The 22,638-nt window shown below is 34.5% G+C and overlaps 2 protein-coding genes across 15 annotated transcripts in view; both read left to right on the top strand.

The window, feature by feature from the left end:
* Positions 1 to 4,945, top strand: part of slc4a10a (solute carrier family 4 member 10a) — a 71,450-nt gene extending 66,505 nt beyond the window's left edge. For 6 of the 7 annotated variants that reach the window (XM_067388362.1, XM_067388357.1, XM_067388361.1 and 3 more), the window contains one exon: positions 3,429 to 4,945. In XM_067388362.1, coding sequence (XP_067244463.1) covers positions 3,429 to 3,510 — 82 coding nt within the window. In that variant the 3' untranslated portion in view covers positions 3,511 to 4,945. The remainder of the gene's footprint in view (positions 1 to 3,428) is intronic. The other variant, XM_067388360.1, reaches the window with a different exon arrangement.
* Positions 4,946 to 11,491: 6,546 nt separating this feature from the next.
* Positions 11,492 to 22,638, top strand: part of mcf2l2 (MCF.2 cell line derived transforming sequence-like 2) — a 109,593-nt gene continuing 98,446 nt past the window's right edge. For 2 of the 8 annotated variants that reach the window (XM_067388348.1, XM_067388347.1), the window contains exon 1: positions 11,492 to 11,610. In XM_067388348.1, coding sequence (XP_067244449.1) covers positions 11,529 to 11,610 — 82 coding nt within the window. In that variant the 5' untranslated portion in view covers positions 11,492 to 11,528. Of the gene's footprint in view, positions 11,611 to 21,370; positions 21,717 to 22,638 lie in introns of those variants that run through there. The other 6 variants (XM_067388351.1, XM_067388352.1, XM_067388353.1 and 3 more) reach the window with 4 other exon arrangements.

Genomic DNA, 22,638 nt, shown 5'->3' with positions numbered 1-22,638 from the left:
CATAAAATCTTGGGGGACCATAGATTACCTTCATAACCATTTGAAGTGAAATTCAACTCTGCATCTTGGATTGACGCTATGGGCAACAAATACCCACTCTGCCATGCTGAGGCATAACAAAAATCGACTCTACAGACTTACTTAGCCAGAGTCAGATTTGTCAGTCATACAGGGAGTGTCCTAAGACTCATATAGGCTGTCAAGTGGAAGTATTCCCTGAGCCATTGCCCAAGATTTATGCTTTGTGACAAGGAAACTCCTGGCTTTACAACTTTCCTCCCTTCCTTGTGGACCAGGCATTAGCCCAAGAACACAGCTCTAAGCCTTGGCTATATCAGCTCTTTTGTATGACACAGCCCATTGAGAATACTTGCCTGGGGAAACATTTGAAGAGTTCATTTGCAAAAACAGTTAACTCCATTTTTATTAATTCTCACAAATCATGTTTTTTTTAAATTTTTTTTTTATTGTGCATTCCAAGTTATATCAATCTAACTGCAGTTGGGTTGTTTTGGTTAATTCATAAAAACTCCAAAAAATACAGGTAAATTAAAAAATTAAAGTTCACTGAAAGCATGTTTTTTATATATTAAAAGTTTGTTAGCAAAAGCAGATAACTCCAACAGTCGTTTTTTTTGGCAAAAGCAGATAACTCTACAATTCATGTTTCGGAGTTAAACAAAACCCAATTAATTGCTTTGTAATTGCATCTAAAACACACTCAAACACACGTGTGCACATAAATGCGCACACACACTAACAGATCGACACACACACCCATCCATCCACTCACTGTGCGCACACACACACACAGATCGGCACTAGGGATTTGCAAAATAAAAGTCTGTTTACGTAATATATATATGTGTGTGTTCTGTGTATAATAATTTATGTATATATAAATACAGACACATACATGTATATATTTAAGAAAAATGTTAGATTTATGTATAGAATATTTATATTTATATGTAATCTAAAATATATATAAATATATATTTATTTAAAAATGCATATATTTCTTAAATGTATTAATGTTTGTGTGTGTATTTATATATACATAATTATTACACACAGAACACACACATATATATTACGTAAACAGAATTTTATTTTGCAAACGATTAATTGCGATTAATTGTTGCACATCCCTAATCGGCACACACGCACACTCACACACAGACACACACACACTAACAGATCGGCACGCAAGTACACACACACATATATCCATGCACGTGCGCGCACACACACACGCAAAAGAACAACCGAGGTTTCAGCATGCAAATTGTGTATGGTGTACAAGGACTTACAGGAGCCGAAATTATAAATCCTCGATCACTTTTTGTCAGCTTTGACAAAACTTCCCTCATCTTTTTGAAGTGACTAGAAGCCTTGTCACCTGACCTGTGAATACTGTGCACTGATTCGCTAAAACAGACTTATCGGTTTCTGTACACAAACAACAAGGGCACTTGTCAGTTTCTGCTGTAAAATGTGAACTTGCGATTCCTGACAGTGGACAATACCGGCTTTTCTGACAAAACTGATTTAGGGTACAGAATGTGCTATATGGGGAGAATAACACACAGCAGTTAGTTAAAAAATTTTTAAAAAGTGGCATTTATCGTTTTTTGCAAATGAACTCTTCATTTTAAGCTGCAACCCTGGCTCACCACTACCTACAGGGGGAACCTGAAAACTCAAACCCCTAGGGAACCACAGGGGAGCTTCAGCACTACTTTCCCAGAGTTTTCAATTGGGGGTGAGTGCTCTGACCCTGCCTGGACTAGTCCAGGTTCCAAAGATTCCCACCAATAAAAAAAGGTGCCCAATAACAAGAAGGGATGTTATAGGAAAATTTCCTATACTTGTTAGGTTCTACATGGACCAGTTACAGCTCCGACAGGGAGCGGAGGACCTTACTTCAAAACCCCAGGTAGTGGGGGAGGTTCTACTCTACATTCAACCCTAAAGAGCAGCTACTAAAGAGAGCCTACCAGGCATTTTTGAACAGACACAACCTTCTATACTGCTTTCCTTATGAAAGGGCGCTTAGGATACATAATAGACCCACCCCAAGGAGCCATCGGGGAGCTAACATTATTTAAAGACCCCAGAGCCCAGAAGGGAAGGAGAAGAGATGTTACTTATCCTCAGCGATTCAATCTTGTTTATCAAATCGCTTCTTATTTATAACTTCCTCAGATCTTGTCTTCTGTTCCTAGCATCCCACCTCCGCTGAGCTCTTCTCAAAGGAGGAGGATCCCAAGTGGCCACCCTGTGAAGGACCAGGTCCCCCAGAGGTCTTGAGCGAAGATTTACATCGATGCGGAATGTACTTCCTATAAGCCGTTAACCTCATCCTCGCCTTCCTAAACTTAACAACAACCATCTCTACAGACATGCTGAAACGTTCCGAGGTCGAGATTCGGTGTATCAAGGAGAAAGCTTTTCTCTTTGTCCTTAATGTCTGCCAAGTTCAGCTACAGATGCTTTTCTTTTGCCACCATGAGCACTATTGAACAACCAATGCTAACAGCTGTTTGTTTATTGACCTAGAGGGCCAGATCTGTGGTGCAGCACAGCTCAGCGACCGCTTTAGGAGACAGTCCCTCCCCCTGATCTAAATCTTTAAGCAGATCTGCCTGGTATGCTTGCATCATGGCCATCGTGTGCAAGGAACCGACCTGCCACAACTGGCAAGCTGAGAAGGCTTGCCACAAGCAATATCCTCGCCCTTCCCACATCCGCCTCATCCTGGGTAGATGGTACCAGCAGCATCTGCTGGACAAGAAAACTCAAGAGAGAGTACATCCTGATCCAACAGATCACTCAGGACAGTGACTGAGAGCCTTTCTTGAATTCCTCGACCTGCGATCTCCACGACTTCATTCTCCGCTGTTTCAGTCTCGGCTACAATAGGGTCCACACCAAGGGGTGTAGAAACTTGTCCCATAACCCTCAAGAATAGGGCCAAGCAAATCTCTGTGACTGAATCTCTTAGAATTGGAGCTTTCAGCTCCCTCAAGAATTGAACGGGCGTGATCCTCACCCAAACATATAACACACAGGTTGTGTGTGTCCTCAGATGTCAAAAACGTTCCTGAACCACTTGTTCAAATGCTTCTCCATGACAATCACCGTTAACATGCAGTAACACAAACGGCTCCTGAAGACAAAAAAGCTGATGACGTACCCTCTTATACTTATAGCTCCGGTGATGTACACATGTGCTTCAGACACAGGTCACGCTAATTATGTTCCCTATGGTATCAATCCAAGAAGCAGTGTAAAGTTCTACTTTGAAAAGGAACTGTTTGTATTCTTTTGCTCCAAGAACAAACGTGTCACTCACTGTTTCTCATCAGCTTTTCGACTAAGAATTCTTTTTTTCTCATGATGAATCTTTCTCTATTATTCTGCAGCTCAACAGTTGTAGGTGCCATTGGACATAAGCGAGGTGATGGAGAGAAGGAGACAGATTTGGATAGAGAGACGAGTTTGTGAGTTCATGTATTTCAAAACACTTGGTATCGTGCCACACTACAAGCACCATTAAATGCTTCTGTTCTGTAGGTCTGTGTGTGCCAGCCTGTGCTAAGGCACCTTGTTATATTTACATGTTTTTTTATGTGTGTGTGTGTGTGTGTGTGTGTGTGTGTGTATGTGGAGATGCTGCCCACAAGGAGAATTGTTGGGTTGTGTGTTTAATGGTCCAATTGTAGTTTCACCTATAGAAATTTTAAAACAATTAAGGTTACTTTTGTTTTCAACCAGGTAGAGTGTATTTTGTATGTTTTATATTTTTTTGACAGTAGATCCTATTGAAATTCCTTGTCTAATAGCCTGAATATGTTTATTATATAAAATTCATTCTTTTTTATTATGCATAAATGCTAAATATTCATTTGCAGGCATAGTTAAAATATCATAATAGTAAGAAGCAATTTCTGACGGAAGATGCAAATGTAGTTCTGTCGGCTTTTTCAATGTCTGTGTGATTGTCAAAATGTTCTCCACATCATTTCATAAGATTCTTGATGTTAACATTTACTACTTACGAACAGTGACCAATATTTTTTTAAAGTACTTTTATGAACGGTTTTCCCATTTTGTGAAATTTATTGTAATATTTCCCTAAAAACACAAACGTACGACGTACTCTGAGTACTCTGTGCTCATTTTAACCTACATTTTCTCTTGAACTTCTTGATATGAAACATCCATATTCATAAATTCACTTGTTCATCTGACTGTTTTTTTTTTTTTTTTTTATTTTTGAAAACTGTTATTACGAAGCTTTATCTCATTTTGTGTAGCACTCGACCATGCAAATAATAGTAAACATATATTTTGTTAAAACTTTGCAAATAATAAAACTGTATAGTGCTGTTTTCACAATGTTTCTGAGTGATAGGGCATCTGTCTCCTCTACAAGACTCATTTGCAAGCCGAGAAAAGAGACCTCATCGTTTGAACAAACGAATTATACTATTACTGCCGATAATACAAAAATCATACAAGAAATGCAATAATATTACTTTTAATAAGAGGGGCATTATACCATGTACTTACCAGAGACGAATCTAACATCATCAACACATGTACATGTGATTCTGTATTTTGTCAATGTGTATAATTTTAAATAACAAAGTTATTTACTGTATGGATAGATTTAAATATGTATAAATTGGGGGAAATGAATGTTTTCATGTTACTATCAGTGTTATTACAGTGTTTTGCCATTTTGTTGGTTGATTGGTTTGGTTGGTTGACAAAACTACGACACGCACATCTATGTCATGCACATGTCAGCAGTACGAAGTTCTGTTGATTTCACTGTAAGATAAGCATTTCTTCCTGAAAACAGCCACTGTTGTTTATTAAATTATTCATTTAAATGAACATGTATCGTTACAACTGTGAGAAATTTTCATCAGAATAAATGTGACTGCAAATAAACTGACACTAAAGTGTTTTTGCAGTGATTTATATTTATGTTGACTTGACAAACCCTGAGATGCCATTTCTTGTTCTTGTTCTTTTTCTTCTGAGATAAAATTTAGTCAGTATCTCCTCCCAGAACATTAAAGCTGCAACCACCAAACTCAGATGTATAAACTTGTCTGACTCGGGCTGCTACATCTTTTACGGTATTCATATCTATGAAAGATCACATGTGAAAAAGAGTGCTGGACAGTGATTGTGCGTTCAGCTGAGTCATGTAAGTGGTTAAATATACTTGCACCTCGGCTCAAAACGCTTTTATGACGTGAGATTAATGTAAAAACAGCCCACTGCGAACACCCTTGTAATTCGCTTCAACCTTTTCAAACTCATGCATGATTATGTAAGGAATAATTGACGACGGGTTGTTGAATTATAAGAAAATAATTCAATGGTCCGGAGTCAATTATTCCGCTTATACTACAGTTACCACACTTCAAGACTAATTCATTTTAACAATGTGCTAAAACTATCAGCATGTTAAATCATCTTAGCAATGTGCTAATTCACGCTAGCAATATGCTTATAACAATATACCAAACACTAATGTTTTAGCACGTGTTAACAATGTGCTAAAACATGCTAGCAACTTGTTAACAATTGGTAAGATATGCTAGTAACATGCCAATTCATGCTAGCAACATACTAAAAATGCTTGCAACATGTTAATCCATGCTAGCAATATACGAAAACATGCTATAAACATGGGTTGCACAGGCATACGCATTCCTTTTGGATAAATTATTGTTTGACATTAGCTGTAGGCTTTAAAGTGTTAGTTCACCCAAAAATGAAAATTCTGTCATTAATTACTCACCCTCATGTCATTGATGAAATCCGAGAGCTCAGTATAAGGCCTCTATAGACAGTAATGCCACTGAACTTCTTAAGATCCAGAAAGGTACTAAAGACATATTTAAAACAGTTCATATAAGTACAGTGGTTCAACCTTAATATTATAATGCGACAAGAATACTTTTTGTGCGCCAAAAAAAAATAAATAATGACTTTGCAATGATATCTAGTGATGGCCGATTTCAAAACACTGCTTCGAATCTTTTGTTTCGAATCAGTGATTCGGATTGTGTGTCAAAATGCCAATGACTGGTGCTCTGAATCACTGATTCGAAACAAAAGATTCAAAGCAGTGTTTTGAAATCTTTAATCACTAGATATCATTGAAAAGTCATTATTGGGTGTCCTATCGGTGAATGTAAAGAGCGTGATTATTTTTCCAACATCCAGTCAAGCAAGAAAACATAAAATCTATCTACCTGAGGTAAGACATGAACAAAAAGGGAAGTTGTCTTTCACTATTGTAAGTTAATTTTGTCAGAAAAAAAAGCCTTGAGCACCATAAGCAGCCCATACTAGTTCTCTTTCATTGAAAAATATGCATTTTCATTCATTCATACATGGTTTCTACAACATTTAGTTCCATTTTTTAAGTGTCATTCTTTAAAACATGCTACTGGAATTTCAAATACGTTCAATTGTTATGCTTTCAAATTTTATGCCATATGTTTCAATGTATCAAAAACCTTTTGTATTGTTTTGAATAGAGATTGATGATATTTAATATGCATTGGCGTAGCTATATAGAAAGTGGGTAAAATTCAAGTTGAACATGGAGCCACATTGAGATCCCCATTATATGGGATGGAACCATATTGGGCCCTAAAAATGATGATTACAAAAGAAAAGTTTATTAAGAATGATAATCTAGAAGGATATTGAGATATCTTTAATACGTTTAGAGTTACAGGCACAAACTTTGGAAAAAAATATTGCACTAGATAGGTATATGCAATTGTGTTGATAGAAAAAAAAGTTTCAACATTATTTGTTCTTATGTGTGACCATTGAAAATGTGTACAATTTACCAATTTACTCATGGAGCCACATTGAGATCCCCATATCTCTGGAAATTAACCATATTGGGCCTTAACAATTTAAATACCAAAAGAAATGTTTGTTAAAGGGATAGTTCACCCAAAAATTTGATGTTTATCTGCTTACCCCCAGGGCATCCAAGATGTAGGTGACTTTGTTTCTTCAGTAGAACACAAATGATGATTTTAACTCCAACCGTTGCGGTCTGTCAGTTGTATAATGCACGTCAATGGGAACTTCGTCTATAAGAGTAAAAGAAACATGCACAGACAAATCCAAATTAAACCCTGTGGCTCGTGACGACACATTGATGTCCTAAGACACAAAACGATCGGTTTGTGCGAGAAACCGAACAGTATTTATATAATTTTTTACCTCTAAAACACCACTATGTGCTATGCGCATCCGGTGTGTGAGGTCTGAACGCGCTCTGACAACGGAAGTGATGTCTCGCACTCATCCCTTTAAGAATAAGAATCTAAAAGGATATTAAGATATCTTTAATACTTACATGAGTTACAGGAATGCAAAATCAAAATTTGAGCCAGGAAACTTTCTGAAATTTGGTTTGACACTGAATGATACAAATGTGATTATGTGACGTACACTGTGTGGTACAGTACAAATATTTTGAGTGTGCGCCTTATTCTGTCACTTATATTCCTAAGAATAACCACAATTGTCCCTTATTTTCCGTTCCTGAAGTTGGCAACCCTACATGCAAGCAAAATAATGCTAGACACATGCTAAGACATGCTAACAACATGATGAACTTGCTAGCAACATGAAAAACATGCTAGAAAGCTTATAAAACTTACATTTTCAGACAAGTCTTTGTCAAGCAAACATAAAAGTTTGTGCCAACGAGCTTTACTTTCTACTTTTTCAAGATATACAGTGGATATAACAGATAATTAACGAGTTAATCATGTGTTATTGTGTATAAGCCCAGAAAGTAGTTCCTCATGTCTTTGTTCTTGGTCTAACTGACTTTAAGGGAAACTGTCACTGAGACCAGAAACTACTTGAATCTAAGATCATTTAATATTGATAAGAACATTTCACAATGAAGATCCCTGAAGGTTACCATTTCAAGGTCAGGGACACAACAAAAAAACATCCTTGAGGTGTGATAAACCAGCTCAACAAGCAGCAGGGTTGCCAGGTTTTTTGTCAAAATTCCACAGTAAAAATCACGTTCCAGGGGGTAAAATTTGCATTTTTGGTGGGGCTCCCCTGGTAAAATTCACATTCAAGGGCTAAATATCATGTTATTTGGGGTCGATTCAACCCGCTGAAACAGTGTAAAACTGCTTGGCAACACTGAAAAGCAGCCAACTTCAGCAACTGCTAATTAAATTATTTTTTTCAAATGTATTTAAATCAGCAATTCCTCCATTCATTTACACTTATAAAACCTTCATAGATTGCAAGTATTTATTTTGGCTTGTATTTTGTATCCTTCATTTACACTATACATTTACATTTACAAAAATGATTTTTCTACATGGTTGCATTTTCAGTGTTCAGTTTGCTTTGTCTCTTTTTGCAATATATCATTTAGCATCCCTTGGGGTTTTCCATGTGGAGAAGATATTGATGCTGTTACCTTCACCCAGCCTAGCCCCAATTCCAGCTGAGCCAATCAGATCAAAGAATTGACTGCTGTCATATCCCATGATGACCTTGCAAAGCTCCGCTGCTGCTGCCCCCAACACTGGGTTAACAGTGGTTACTCTCAGAGAGTGGAGCAACTTATTGAGCAACATAGGGTGAATTCAGGGTGATTGGGACACTTTTTGCCATTGAAATGACTTGGAAAAAGTGTCCCAGTCAACCTGAATTCACCATATATCAGAATGCAAAACATCTTCACATTAAACTAACAGTTACATTTTAACTGTTCCAAAGTTAAGGTCTTAGTGATCACATGATGTCTACAGGACACAGGAACAAGGTGATGAAAGTTGTAGAGGGTTTGCCACATTTTATGATAATTCAGCTTGTTGCTTATTAGGCCTACTGCAAGGATATGTATAGAAATTGCAGTGTTTAAGGAAACTGAAGCACTCAGGTGCACTCAAACCTAAACACTAAAAGATGAGAGCAAATCAATTTCACATATTTTGTATTTTGCCTTTGGGGAGCATCATATGCTCAAAAGAGCTGTTCTGTTTGTAGTCCTAAAAACCAGAAAAGGACTATTTTGTTTTTAGCCCAGGAGGTTTCCTTTTAAAAGAGGTCAGTTTCGAGTTTCTGTGAAAAGTCTTTCACCTAATGCTTTACAACATTACACACATCATGAAAAATGAATGAATAAAGTTGTAGTGGATTTTATAGTGGACTACAACCACCACAATAACATTACCTGCTTGACACAATGGATATCCATATAGGAACGTGATACAAACATTTTTAAAAACTTTGTGGCTTCAAAATTCACGTTTTGTATGCTCGTGAGAACAAAACTCTCCAAGTAATGCTAAATCACATCTTCAACCGTTATTCTAAACCCCGGGAAATCTCGAGGGAAGCTTTGGTTGGCCTACAAATGGACGTCATTCCTGGACAGCTCTGCAGCGTTCCTATTTTATAGCATAACGCTGCAAAAGAGCGTTCAGAGTGTCAATTAGATTGATTTTAACTTTTGGAAGTAAATATCAGACTGTCATACATTTATATTTTGTCATATATGCAGTATTTTGAGTCAATCTGCCACAGCGTTTGTTCAATATATACAATAGATGGCGTGTTTGCTACATGAGTGTCAAAGTAATATTCATGTGTCCAGCAGGAGCCGCCGCAGTATTTAGGTTTAATGCTTTTACGTGTATTTTGTCAGTGAACCTGCAGCGCCATCTGCCGGTAAAACAGCAGAAGTTAAATACATTTTCTCTATGCAATCTGAACATTTACTTCACATAGCCTTATCATTTCCAACAACAGTCTTGTTTTATGTAATTATTTTGGTATTTATAAATATTTTGCTGTAAAGTGTATTTTGAGTAAAACATATTTTGTGTAAAACATGTACAATAAGTTTGCATGTTATGGCACGAGCACAGATGGCGTCCCATCACTGAGCGTTTCCAAGGAGAGGATCTGGCTCCCAAGGGCAATGTCGTCAAGTAAGATGATAACAGCCCATCAGCTCACATCAAAATGTGGAAAAGAACCCAGCTCAGCCATATGTTGATGCAGCTACTCAACAAAATGTAAGTAAATAAATAAAAAATAAAAATGTGGAAATTAATGTGGAATTTAACGGAATTGAACTGGATGTTATTTATGATGTTTCGATATGGTTTGATATATTGACAATTAAGTACAATTAATATACAATTAAGTTTTAAATAATAATAATTTTATGCATTTTTGTAGTGCAGATTTACACATAAGTCTTAAGAATTCAAATATTTACATATTTACAATTTATCACTGCAAAAATCATATTTAAAAAGGAACACATCAGTTAAATTGTTCAATATGATAATTACATTCTACATGTTGTTTTATTCAGTTATTAATAATATATTCAATTAATACCTCAAATACAATATAATATAATATAATTAATGTAGAATTATATTGTTTTTAATTATTTAAACATTTGACTGTTCTGCCAGGCTGTATGCATGTAGTAGTAGTAATAATAATAATTCATTTATTTCATGCATTTATGAATAGTACATTCTATCAATATATAAATAAGTTAAATATTAACATATTAATAATATAATATAATGTAATATAGAATAATAATAGTTTTTAATTATTTAAACATTTGACAAGGGATACTGTTTGACAGGCTGTATGCATGCAATAATAATAATATTATTATTAATACATTTTATTATGCATTTATGACTAATACATTCTAATAAGTTGATTAATTATTAAATGTTAACAATTAATAATGAATATAAAATATTATAACATAACAACATAATAATAATAATAATTTTTTTGCTGTTCGACAGGCTGTATGCATGCTTTAATAATAATACATTTTATTTTATGCATTTATGAGTAATACATTCTAGTAAGTTAAATATTAACAAATAATATAATATAATATAATATAATATAATATAATATAATATAATATAATATAATATAATATAATATAATATAATATAATATAATATAATAAATTGCTTAAATATTTTATAAGAGGTGCTGTTTGACTATTACAGTACAGGCTGTTTGCATAAGGCTCCATTCCACTGAATCCATTGTTCCAGGTTTTGTGTGACAGGAGCTCCGTGTCTCTCTTGAAGGCAGGTAGTCTCCCTCTGATTCTCTTCCTGGTGCCTGACACAGTCTTTAGGATAGAAGCCATAGAGCTGGTTTGAAGATCTGGGTAAAGTCCAGCCAGCATCACTCAGGCGCAGAGATTCAGAATGAATGATTAACATCACAAAAGCTCCTCTGCACTTCCACACTGTAGAACAAAAGAGCTGGATTCATCTGCCGGTGTCACCGGCTCTCTCTTGTGTCTTCTATCGGAGATCTCCATCAAGGGCTGGGAGTGGCCGCTGTCTTTGTGAGAGTGGAGCGGGGAAGCCCTCCGGCGAGCTGCGGAAGAGAGAGGAGAGGAGAGAGGCCACTGTTCACACCCTGAGATGCTCTGCAGGCTGGAGGAGGAAGAGGAGATGTCTCTACTGGAGCTACAGCAGAGGGTGGACTGTGTCATCACCCATGTTGGTGAGTGGATTATTCACTGCTGAGGATGATGGGGGTGTGTGACAGCTGTGATTGAGCTTTTTGCTGCTGGTTCAGGGGCGACCCTTGAATTCTGGGATTTAGGGGAACCCTTGAGGTGAGGTTTGTGGGTTTTTCCTGATTGATACATTGATAGAAAAAAAAAGCTTGATCTTAGACCTTCATACTTTATTTTACCGTTGAATGTCATGTTATCGCACACAGAATGTGAACATGGGCCATTCAGAGCACAGATTTTAGGGCAGCAAAGTGACAAAATGATTTTTAATTTAAGTTTTATTATATAATTTTATTACTTAATTTTCTGAGGTTTGTCTTTGCAAAGAAATTACCAGCTATTTAGTAAAGTCTGGCACCTGTTTGTTTCAAAATCACATGGTTCAATAAATTTAAAATGTTTTCAGTAAATCTAGAAAATAAATGAAGCAAATAACAAAAATTAAATAAAGAACAAATAAAATGCATGTTTTAATTTTTAACATTTGTTTGCACTTATAGATTTAAATATTATGCTTAGAATAATATTATTAAATTATATATAAAATATTTAATAATATTATTCTAAGCATTATATATATATATATATATATATATATATATATATATATATATATATATATATATATATATATATATATATATATATTTACAATTTGCCACTGCATTATCTGCCATAAGTACCAACATTAATATTATAAAAAAAGAAAGCCAATTAATTACATTGTTAAATATGAATAATATTACATATTATTTTATTTATTAATAATATATTGTATTTATAAATCAATAAATGAAATATCAGTAATGTGTTATAATAAATGATTTATGTAATATAATAAATAATTTATATAATACAATATAATATAATATAATATAATATAATATAATATAATATAATATAATATAATATAATATAATATAATATAATATAATATAATATAATATAATATAATATAATATAATAATTATAGTTAATTATTATTTGCTGTTTGATTATTACAGTACATAATTTATACATAAGGCTCCATTCCACTGAATCCAAAGAAAAAAGCACAAATTTGAAGTACCAAAATGCCTTTTAATTTTATTATTATTATTATTTTATCATTTAATTTAATTTTATTACTTTTTGTTTTAAGGTTATGGTAATGACTTTGCATAGGAATTTCCAGCTAATTAGTGGCATCTAATCAGACTAGGGCACCTATTTGTGTCAGAATCACATACCTAAATTAATTTTAAATATTTCAAAATTCAAGAAAATAAATGCAGCTTATGGGGGAATTCACAATATTATGTTAAATTTAGCTTGTATAAATCTAGCTGAATAAGAATTCTGAGAGCGTGTTTATTCCAAACAATGGCATCAAAAGCACAGAAATATCCAGGTGCTTCCCCGTGCCAGTGAGTGAAGTAGGTTATTGTGCCATGCTGCTGTTACTGCTGTCCTGCATGAGAGAGAGAGAGCGAGAGAGGCACTGCTGCCGCCCCCACTGCAGCCCCTTGGGGGACGTAGAGGCCGTTACCATGGAAACTGAGATGGGCCAGTTCAGCCATATTGATTCATGGAGACTCCATGCTTTAAACACGCAGTCACTCACTGCTTCCTAAGATTATTATCCGCATTATAGCACACATCGCTGCTTCAACTTTCAGGGCCAATGAAAATCAGCAGGCTTTTTAAACTATGATTAAACCATTTGCTTTCGGTTCACTGCTCTGTACTGCACTTTTGAAGTTTGGAAATATCCAAATGTTGTAACTTAATGAATTGGCTAAAAAAAACCCCATAAAAAATAAAAGAGTAAATGTGCTCATGATTTGCTTAGAGAAAACCATCATCCTCGTGATTCACCCTCTCTGAGTGAGTCACAGATGTGACCATTCGGCCCTGTAATAGCAAGATGACTAAACACAGAGCTTCCGCTTTTTGATTGGTCAGCTATGACTGTATGACATCACTCTCTTGTTCATTTCAAAGCTGAGTGATATATTGCACAATTCTGGATATAGAGCTCATGAATATTTAACATGCCAGATGAGCAGTCAAGCATTCTATAAAACAAACGGAATGTGCATTTGCATTTATTAGCTTATATCATTCATATTTATATATATTAGACCATTTCTTTGATTCAGTTAAGCAAGTTGTTTTAATAAAATTGTACATTGTACATTTTAAAGGATTAGTTCACTTTAAAATGAAAATTACCCCAAGATTTACTCACTCTCAAGCCATCCTAGGTGTATATGACTTTCTTCTTTCTGTTGAACACAATCGGAGTTATATTAATAAATATCCTGAAGCATCCGAGCTTTATAATGGCAGTGAACAGGACCAATGATTATGAAGCTCAAGAAAGTGCATTCATTCATCATAAACATACTCCACACTGCTCTGGGGGGTTAATAAAGGCCTTCTGAAGTGAAGCGATGTGTTTGTGTAAGAAAAAAATCCATATTTAACAAGTTATAAAGTAAAATATCTAGCTTCCACCAGACCGCCTTCCCTATTCAACTTACGAAGAAAGTGTAAAACAATAATAATAATAATATTTATAATAATAATGTTTTATTTTATCCATTTATGAGTAATACATTTTAATAAAGTTAATCTAATAAATTCTAATAAATCTAAGTTAAATATTAACAATATAATATAATATAATTTATAAAATGGTTAGTTCATGTCCTTGATTCTGATTGGTCAATAGCTGTGTTTTTCACGATAAACAAGGCTATGACCGCTTCACCCAATGGTTCTGTGTATCACTACACAACACCCTTAGCAACCACTCTTAGCAACGTAAACTGTATTTTCTCAATAGATATTGTTCATTGAAGCTTTCTATATTATGTAGAAGAGTATTGTGAGAAAAATATCCAGTGAGCGAGTTTATTACCTTCATTCAGATTTAGCATTTTCCTACAGGTCAGTCCTATGTTCATAATAAAAAATCTGTTTAAATGTCTGATGTATTATCTTGTCTTTTTAACAGTTAAGGGGTTTTCCCGTGACTGACAGCGCTAGTCAAAGCATTTGTCAGTTGCATCTTGTTCTGTGTTCACAACAATTCAGTCTTTTCAATGTAAAAGTCTTCACTAATGACTGACACACTCATAAAGACAGTCTTTGCCGCCATCTAATGGCGTAATAATGTAACTTCTGTTGCTGTTCACGATCAGGGACTATTTTTCCGGTGGACAGAAGGCTTTAGTGAAAGTTTACTTCATGAAAGTTGCATTTATACATATTTTTGACTTTAATATTTGTATTGTGTGGTAACAGTTTTATAGAAGCTATAAGGTACTCGAGGCTAGTGCTGTACTGTGAATAAGTCACAGCTGAAGGGCATTGTTGGGCACGGTGCAAAGCGCTTACATAATATAATATAATATAATATAATTTAATATAATATTAGTTCAAAATGCTTATGCTACGTCCTACGCCTTCCGTATTCAACTTATGAAAAAAGCTTTCTTCATGGAAGGCAGTCTGGCGGAAGCTAGATATTTTACTTTATAACTTGTTAAATAGGGATTTTTTTCCTACACAAATGCATCCCTTCACTTCAGAAGGCCTTTATTAACCCCCCAGATCCACGTGGAGTACGTTTATACAGGTGCTGGTCATATAATTAGAATATTGTGAAAAAGTTCTTTTTTTATAAATTATTTTAAAAAAATGAAACTTTCATTTATTCTAGATTCCCTACATGTAAAGTAAAACATTTCAAAAGTAAAAAAATAAATAAATAAATGTAGATTAGAGTGTACAGCTAATGAATGTCCAAAATCCAGTATCTCAAAATATTAGAATGTTTACATTTGAATTTCATTAAATGACCATCCCTACAGTATAAATTCCAGGTATCTCTTGTTCTTTGAAACTACACTAATGGGGAAGACTGCTGACTTGGCAATGGTCCAGGAGACAATAATTGACACCCTCCACAAAGAGAGTAAGTCACAGATGGTCATTACTGAATGTGGTGGCTGTTTACAGAGTGATGTATCAAAGCATATTCAGTGCAAAGTTGACTAGAAGGAAGAAATTGGGTAGGCAAAGGTGCACAAGCAACAGGGATGACCGCAAGCTGGAGAATGCTGTCAAGTAAAGCTGATTCAGACACTTGGGAGAGCTTCACAATGAGTCAAATGAAGCCGAAGTCAGCGCATCAAGAGTCACCACACTCGGAAATCTTCAGGAAAAGGACTACCAAGCCACTTCTGAAACAGAAACAACATCAGAAGCATCTTACCTGGGCTAAGGAGAAAAAGAACTGGACAGTGAAAAGTGGTCGAAAGTCCTCTTTTCAAATAAAAGTAAATTTCGCATTTCATGTTGAAATCATCGTCCCAGAGTCTGAAGGAAGACTGGAGAGGCACAGAATCCAAGCTGCTTGAAGTCTAGTGGGACGTTTCTGAAGTCAGTAATGATTTGGGGGGCCCTGACGTCTGCGGGTGTTGGTCCATTGTGTTTTATCAAGTGCAAAGTCATTGCAGTCATCTTCCAGGAGATTTTGGAGCACTTTATGCTTCCATCTGCTGACAAGCTTCATGGAGATGCTGATTTCCTTTTCCAGCAGGACTTTAGCACCTGCCCACAGTGCAAAAACCACTTCCAAGTGGTTTACTGACCATGATATTACTGTGTTTTATTGGCCAGCCAACATGCCTGTCCCCTAAATCTATGGGATATTTTCAAGAGAAAGATGAGAAACAGTCGATCCAACAATATACAGATGATCTGAAGGCTCAATAGTGCCTCAGCAGTGCCACAGGCTGATCACTTCCATGCCACACTTCACTGATGCTGTAATTTGTGCTAGGAGCAAATCATTTGCTGTAATATGTGCTGCCGACCAAGTATTGAGTGCACAAATGAACATACTTTAAAGAACTTGAACTTTTCTGTTTTGAAAATCAATTTTTTGATTGATCTTAGGAAATATTCTAATATTTTGAGATACTGGATTTTGGACTTTCATGAGCTGTACGCTCTAATCATCAAAATTAAAAAAAAAAAAAAAAAAACTTTTGAAATGTTTTACTTTACATGTAGGGAATCTAGAATATATGAAAGTTTCATTTTTTAAAAAAAATAAAAAAATGAACTTTTTGATGATATTCTAATTATATGACCAGCACCTGTAATAGATGTGCTTTCTTAAGCTTTCTTGATCTTTCTTAATCATGTGACACTGACCGAAGACTGGGGTAATGATGCTGAAATTCAGCTTTGCCATCAGAGGAATAAATTACATCCTAAAATATATTAAAATAGAAACCAATATTTTAAATTGTAATAATATTTCACAATATTACTGTTTTTACTTAGCCTGACTTCGTCATACTCATATTCTAGGCATAATGTGAGTCTGATACTGCTCCATTGCACTTGAATTATGGGGCGTGTCTTATTAAACGAACCAGTAAAAAAAAAAACTCTGCACTCAATTGGATAGACCTACAACCAATCAAAGCAATGCAGTAAGTGACGTATGTTGAACTTGTACTTAAACTTTTGCCGAATCCCGTTGGAAGGACGGCAAACACATCTTTCCCATCGACAAATGCCTTGATTGCGGTTCTTTGTTCGCCTTTTAAAATTAATGCGCTGTCGATTTCTTTTATCACAGACGTGATATACTGTATATAGCGGAATCTAAACATCTTACTTCTCCAGCTGCAGTCATCGTTGGTGAAAACCAATTCAACCCAAGCGCTCTTTGATGACGTGGGTGGTTATGTAACCGCAGATAGCCTGTCTATCATCGATTAAAGCCCGCCCTGACAATTTGATTGGCTCGGCCTTCTGGGAGCTGAGCATAATTACTCCACAATGGATCGAGTCCAGACCGAACTTCCCGTCCAAAAAATGTTGTGGGCGGGGTTCGGGCTGGCACCCAGGCTAGTTTTTACTGTATTTTTGATAAAATGCAGCCTTGATGAGCTTAAGATACTTTTACATAAAATCTTACCTATCCCAAACTTTTGAACAGTAGTCTAAGTATAAAAAAATATTAGAGACTTTGGAGTATATTTAATCTCTATCCCTTTTTGTTCACTTTTAAAGATGAATGTTACAAAAATATTTTGGTGATGCAAAACATACAGGTTTGATGTGGGAAAAGTTTACAAAACACATGAGAATGTGTTATGTTGTTGCAATTGTGAAAAAAAGTCCTAATATCTGATGTATCAAAGACATAGGATGAAAACGTTATAAAGACCTTTTCATGACTTTAAAAACACTTTTACAATGTAGCTGTTTTTGTTTTGTTCTGTTTCGGATACACTTCATCCTAAGAGTATGCTTTAATCAGACAGTCATTCTGACTCCACTGCTACTTAAAAGCTGTTTAAAATAATAAAAAACAGAGTTATTCAGTCATCCTAAACTAATCAGGATAAAGGGATTAACAAAAACAAGCCAAATACTGGGCAATGGTACAGAGATAACACACACAACACACACACACACACACGTTTGTTTTGCTATCAAAGTGGGGACATTCCATAGGCGTAATGGTTTTTATATTGTACAAACTGTACATTCTATCGCCCTACACTACCCCTACTACTAAACCTACCCATCACAGAAAACTCTGCATTTTTACATTTTTAATAAAACATTGTTTAGTATGTTTTTAAAGCTATTTTAAATATGAGGACTCGTGAAATGTCCTCATATTTAATGTTTACGTCATAATACCAGTGTAATACCCATGTCATTATACACATTTGTGTCCTCATAAACCATATATACAAGAACGCACCCACACACACACTCACGCACACACACACACATACATCCTATCAGGGCCAATAAAAAATAAATAAAATAAAAAATTAAGGAGTCAATTAAACTGCAACCATGTTTACAGGGTTGAGTCGAATTCACTCAAATCACAGTCTTTCAAGCTGTCTTAAAGAGACCAAACCGTATTTTGTACTTTGAAAGTTAGACGTTTTTTGTTTGTTTGTTTGTTTGTTTTTGGCTAAATAATTTGTATGGCTAAAATAAAAAAGATAAAATAAATAGCAATTACAATAAAATGGCAATTATTTCTTACATTTTTGTCTGTTCTTTTAATGCTTAGTTCCTGCCTGCATTTGGGGTGTGACATAGACTCTTAAAATTCTATATACAGCCTAAAACTCTTAAACTGGGCTTCGTTCCAAGCTGCCATCAGTGTGACAGTATCTCCAAAGACTTGGACTCACAATAAAACAGCGGCAGTGAGCGGTGACGCTCAACAGAAAATCCAAAAAGGTGAACAATAGGAAGGTCATTGTACTTCCTTCCCTCCACACCAACCCTCCCTCCTCCCCTCCCCTCGCTCCATCTGCTTTTGTGTGCTCCTCTGTACAATCCCTGTTACAGCTTCAGTGCTGCACCCATCAAAATCATTATTCTATATTCACACTGTCTAGGTTGTTCAGATATACAGGAAGTTCAAAAATAGAGGTCTTCTTAGTTCCCAGAAATCATATGGAGCCATTATTATTATTATTAGGTGACATAATAACTCTGCAGAAACCATATGACATTTTGTTCTTTTTTTACTACATTAATTTGATCAGTATTGCTTTAAAAATGAGGCATTCTTAAAGTAGAGGTAATTTTTGTCTCACAAGCATAATATTTTTATTGCAAGCTCAGCGTGAGATTTATTTTTAAGTGATTTTTACTAGTGCCACAGCCGTATGGAAGAGCTCACTCAGCTAATAGAATCCATTAGATTGTCAGTCATCAAAGCTTTATTCATTACACTCTCATTGTGCTGATTGTGCATTTTGCAAACTGTCTCACTGATGCTGAATTCTACAGAGTGAGAACAAAGATAGTGAAGTTGGCATTATTGAGCGTACAGTATTTGTCACTATATGATATCCATATCAGATATACCACACACTGAGTTCCTCTTAAAATAGAGTCCAGTAATCAGATTACAACAAATGCTGCTTTTATCACGCAGAGATTATCTGAAAACACAATACACCTGGCACATCTGTCGGTTTTGTCTCATACTGTATGTTCATGCCTAAGTAATATGTGATCTATCTATCTATCTATCTGCCTATCTGTCTGTCTGTCTTATTTATTTAGCGTTAATAATAATAATAATAATGGCAAGCAAAATATGGTCAATAAAAAAAAATAAAATAAAAAGAATTAAATTAAATTAAATTAAATTAAATTAAATAATCCCATGATTTCCAATGAGTATTTAGAATGCCATAATGTAACGTTTTGGTTAATTATTATTATTATTATTATTATTAAAATCTAAAAACAAAACTATGGCAAGTCAATAGAATAATTATTGATTAATCCCACAATTATTTAGAATGCCATAATGTAACATTTGATTTGATTTGATTTGTTTGTTTATAATAATAATAATAATAATAATAATAATAATAATAATATAAAAACTATGTCAAGTCAATAAAATAAAATTATTATATAAATATATAATAATGATTTCAGAGTATTTAGAATTTCAAAATGTAAAATGTAATTAGTTTATAATAATAAAAATAATAATTTAAAAATAATAACATAATAATAATATAAAAACAAACCTATGGCAAGTCAATAGAATAAAAAATATTGATTAATTAGCATTTAGAATGCCATAATGTAACACTTTGGTTAATTTGTTTATAATAATAATAATAATAATAATAATATTAAAATATAAAAACAAAACAAGTCAATAGAATAAAATTATATAATAATGATTTATTTAGAATGCCATAATGTAACAATTGATTTGATTTGTTTGTTTATAATAAATAATAATAATAATGATAATAATAATAATAATAATATAAAAACTATGGCAAGTCAATAAAATCAAATTATTATAAAATTATATAATAATGATTTATTTAGAATGCCAACATTTAATCTGTTTATAATAATAATAATAATAATAATAATAATTAATAATAATAATAAACAAAACTATTGCAAATAATAATAATAATAATAAAAAAAATAATAAAAAACAAAACTATTGCAAGTCAATAGAATAAAATTATTGATTAATCCCACAATTTCCGACGAGTATTTAGAATACCATAATTTTTTTAAATTTTATAATTTATTATAAAAAACATGGCAAATCAAAATTTGTAATTATTTATGCCATTATGTCTAATAATAATAATAATAATGATAATGATGATAATAATTTTTTTCTTACACTATTTTCTCTTTTTTACACTAACTTTTCCACTGACCCATAGCACCAAACATTCCTAATGAGAGTTTTCAGGCAGTTATTGGATGTTAACATACTGCGCAATGGCTTGAATGTACAGTACTTTTTTTTTTTTTTTTTTTGAAAAATTAACACTTTTACTCTCAATTTAAGGACATTCCATATGCTCTCTGACTGTGATTTCCAGACGGGTCCAGAGTAAAAGAGTGCCTTATTTTACAAGCACAAAGGTTTCCATCCACAGGAATGTCTGAAGTTATCCATGAAACATTAGCTCACCTACAAGTGAGCGTTCAAACATCCATGAAATCACTGTTTGGGTTTGTTTCACACTATTTGCTTCCCAATTTAGCATATTACATTTGTTTTCCACTTTCAAAGGGACTGAAAAAAGTTCAGTCCTCAGGTTTAGATTTAACAGTCAGTGCCACATGATGCCGTCTCATGTGTGAGGGTTGCGGGGAGGGGTTTATGCGTGTGTGTGTGTGTGTGTGTGGAGCAGGGCTCTGTTTTGGGGTGGAGAGGGGAAAAGGAATCTGTGTGTTTGTGAGAAGTTTTTCCTGACGCATTTTAACCACAGAGCACTGTGCAGTGATGAATGTCTCGCTGGGAGAGAGAGGAAGAGGAAACTACAGCGCTTCTGGCATTCTCAAAGATATTTGTAGAGAGCATGTCAATGTGTTACCTGCGTTTCAGAGGCACATGCTCCTCTAGTAACATCTTATTAGAAACTCGAGAGTGAGACACAACCTGAAGGAGACACGAGGAGTGAGGGAGTTTGTGGGTCACTCAGGCGCTTGGGATCGCTTGCGCAGCGCGGGACCGTCGGCACAATGGGTTCAGTTATGTGTGAGTCAACAAATTTTTCAAGAAGATTTAAAGAGTATTTGTTGCCTGAAGTAGAATGTGCATGTTTTGTGTTTCTCTTCATTTATATCATGTACTGAGTCATTTGTGAGAGTTACAGCTCTTTGGTTGGGTGGTGTGAGGTGTTTCTGGGAAGAAAAAAAAAAGAGGTTTATGGGCTTAATGATGATTAGACACGCAGCAATGTGACCAGAAAAATGCCAGTAAGTATTTCAGTGATTCTGAACTGTTTTACTTCTTCATAATACGGCTCTGGAGTTTCGTTTGTCAGATACTGATAAGAAAGTTCACTTTTCTTTCTTAGTTGAGTGAGGTCAAGGGGGTGAATGTCAGAAGCACTTAAAGGGATAGTTCGCTTGAAGATGAAAATTTAATAACTTATGTCTTTACAAACAGACTTCATTTGTTCTGTGGAACACAAATATGAATTTTGAAGAATATCCTGTCCATATTATTGGATGTCAAGCTTCAAAATACCCCAGGTATTTTTAAAAGTAGTCCATGCATCTCAAGTTTTCTAAAATTACATAATTTTGTAAGTAACACAGAAATTTAAGTTGTTTTTACTTATAATCAGTTAACTGCTGCGCATAAATTACTGAATCTGTAAACTGAACTTGAGAACCAGATTAATGAACGAATCATTCAAACTGACGATTCAATACATTTATACATTATTTAGCAGATGATTTTGTCCAAAGTGACTTAGGAAATTCATGAATCGAACATCGCTTCTTCTCTCATGCGTTCTCATGAACACTTTAAGAAAAACTAGAGTGCATAACCTCTTTTATGATTATTTTATGGTGCTTTTCTATGTTTTAGAGCTTGACAACCACATTTATGTGGAAACTTTTTTCATTTTTTCCTTTTGTATTTTAAGTCGTAGTGCCACGCTGAGAAT

The sequence above is a fragment of the Chanodichthys erythropterus genome, chromosome 6, assembly GCF_024489055.1.
Source record: "Chanodichthys erythropterus isolate Z2021 chromosome 6, ASM2448905v1, whole genome shotgun sequence".
NCBI classification, from domain to species: Eukaryota; Metazoa; Chordata; class Actinopteri; order Cypriniformes; family Xenocyprididae; genus Chanodichthys; species Chanodichthys erythropterus.
The sequence above is the reverse complement of the archived record's forward strand: the minus strand, read 5'-3'. Positions and strand labels throughout refer to the sequence as shown.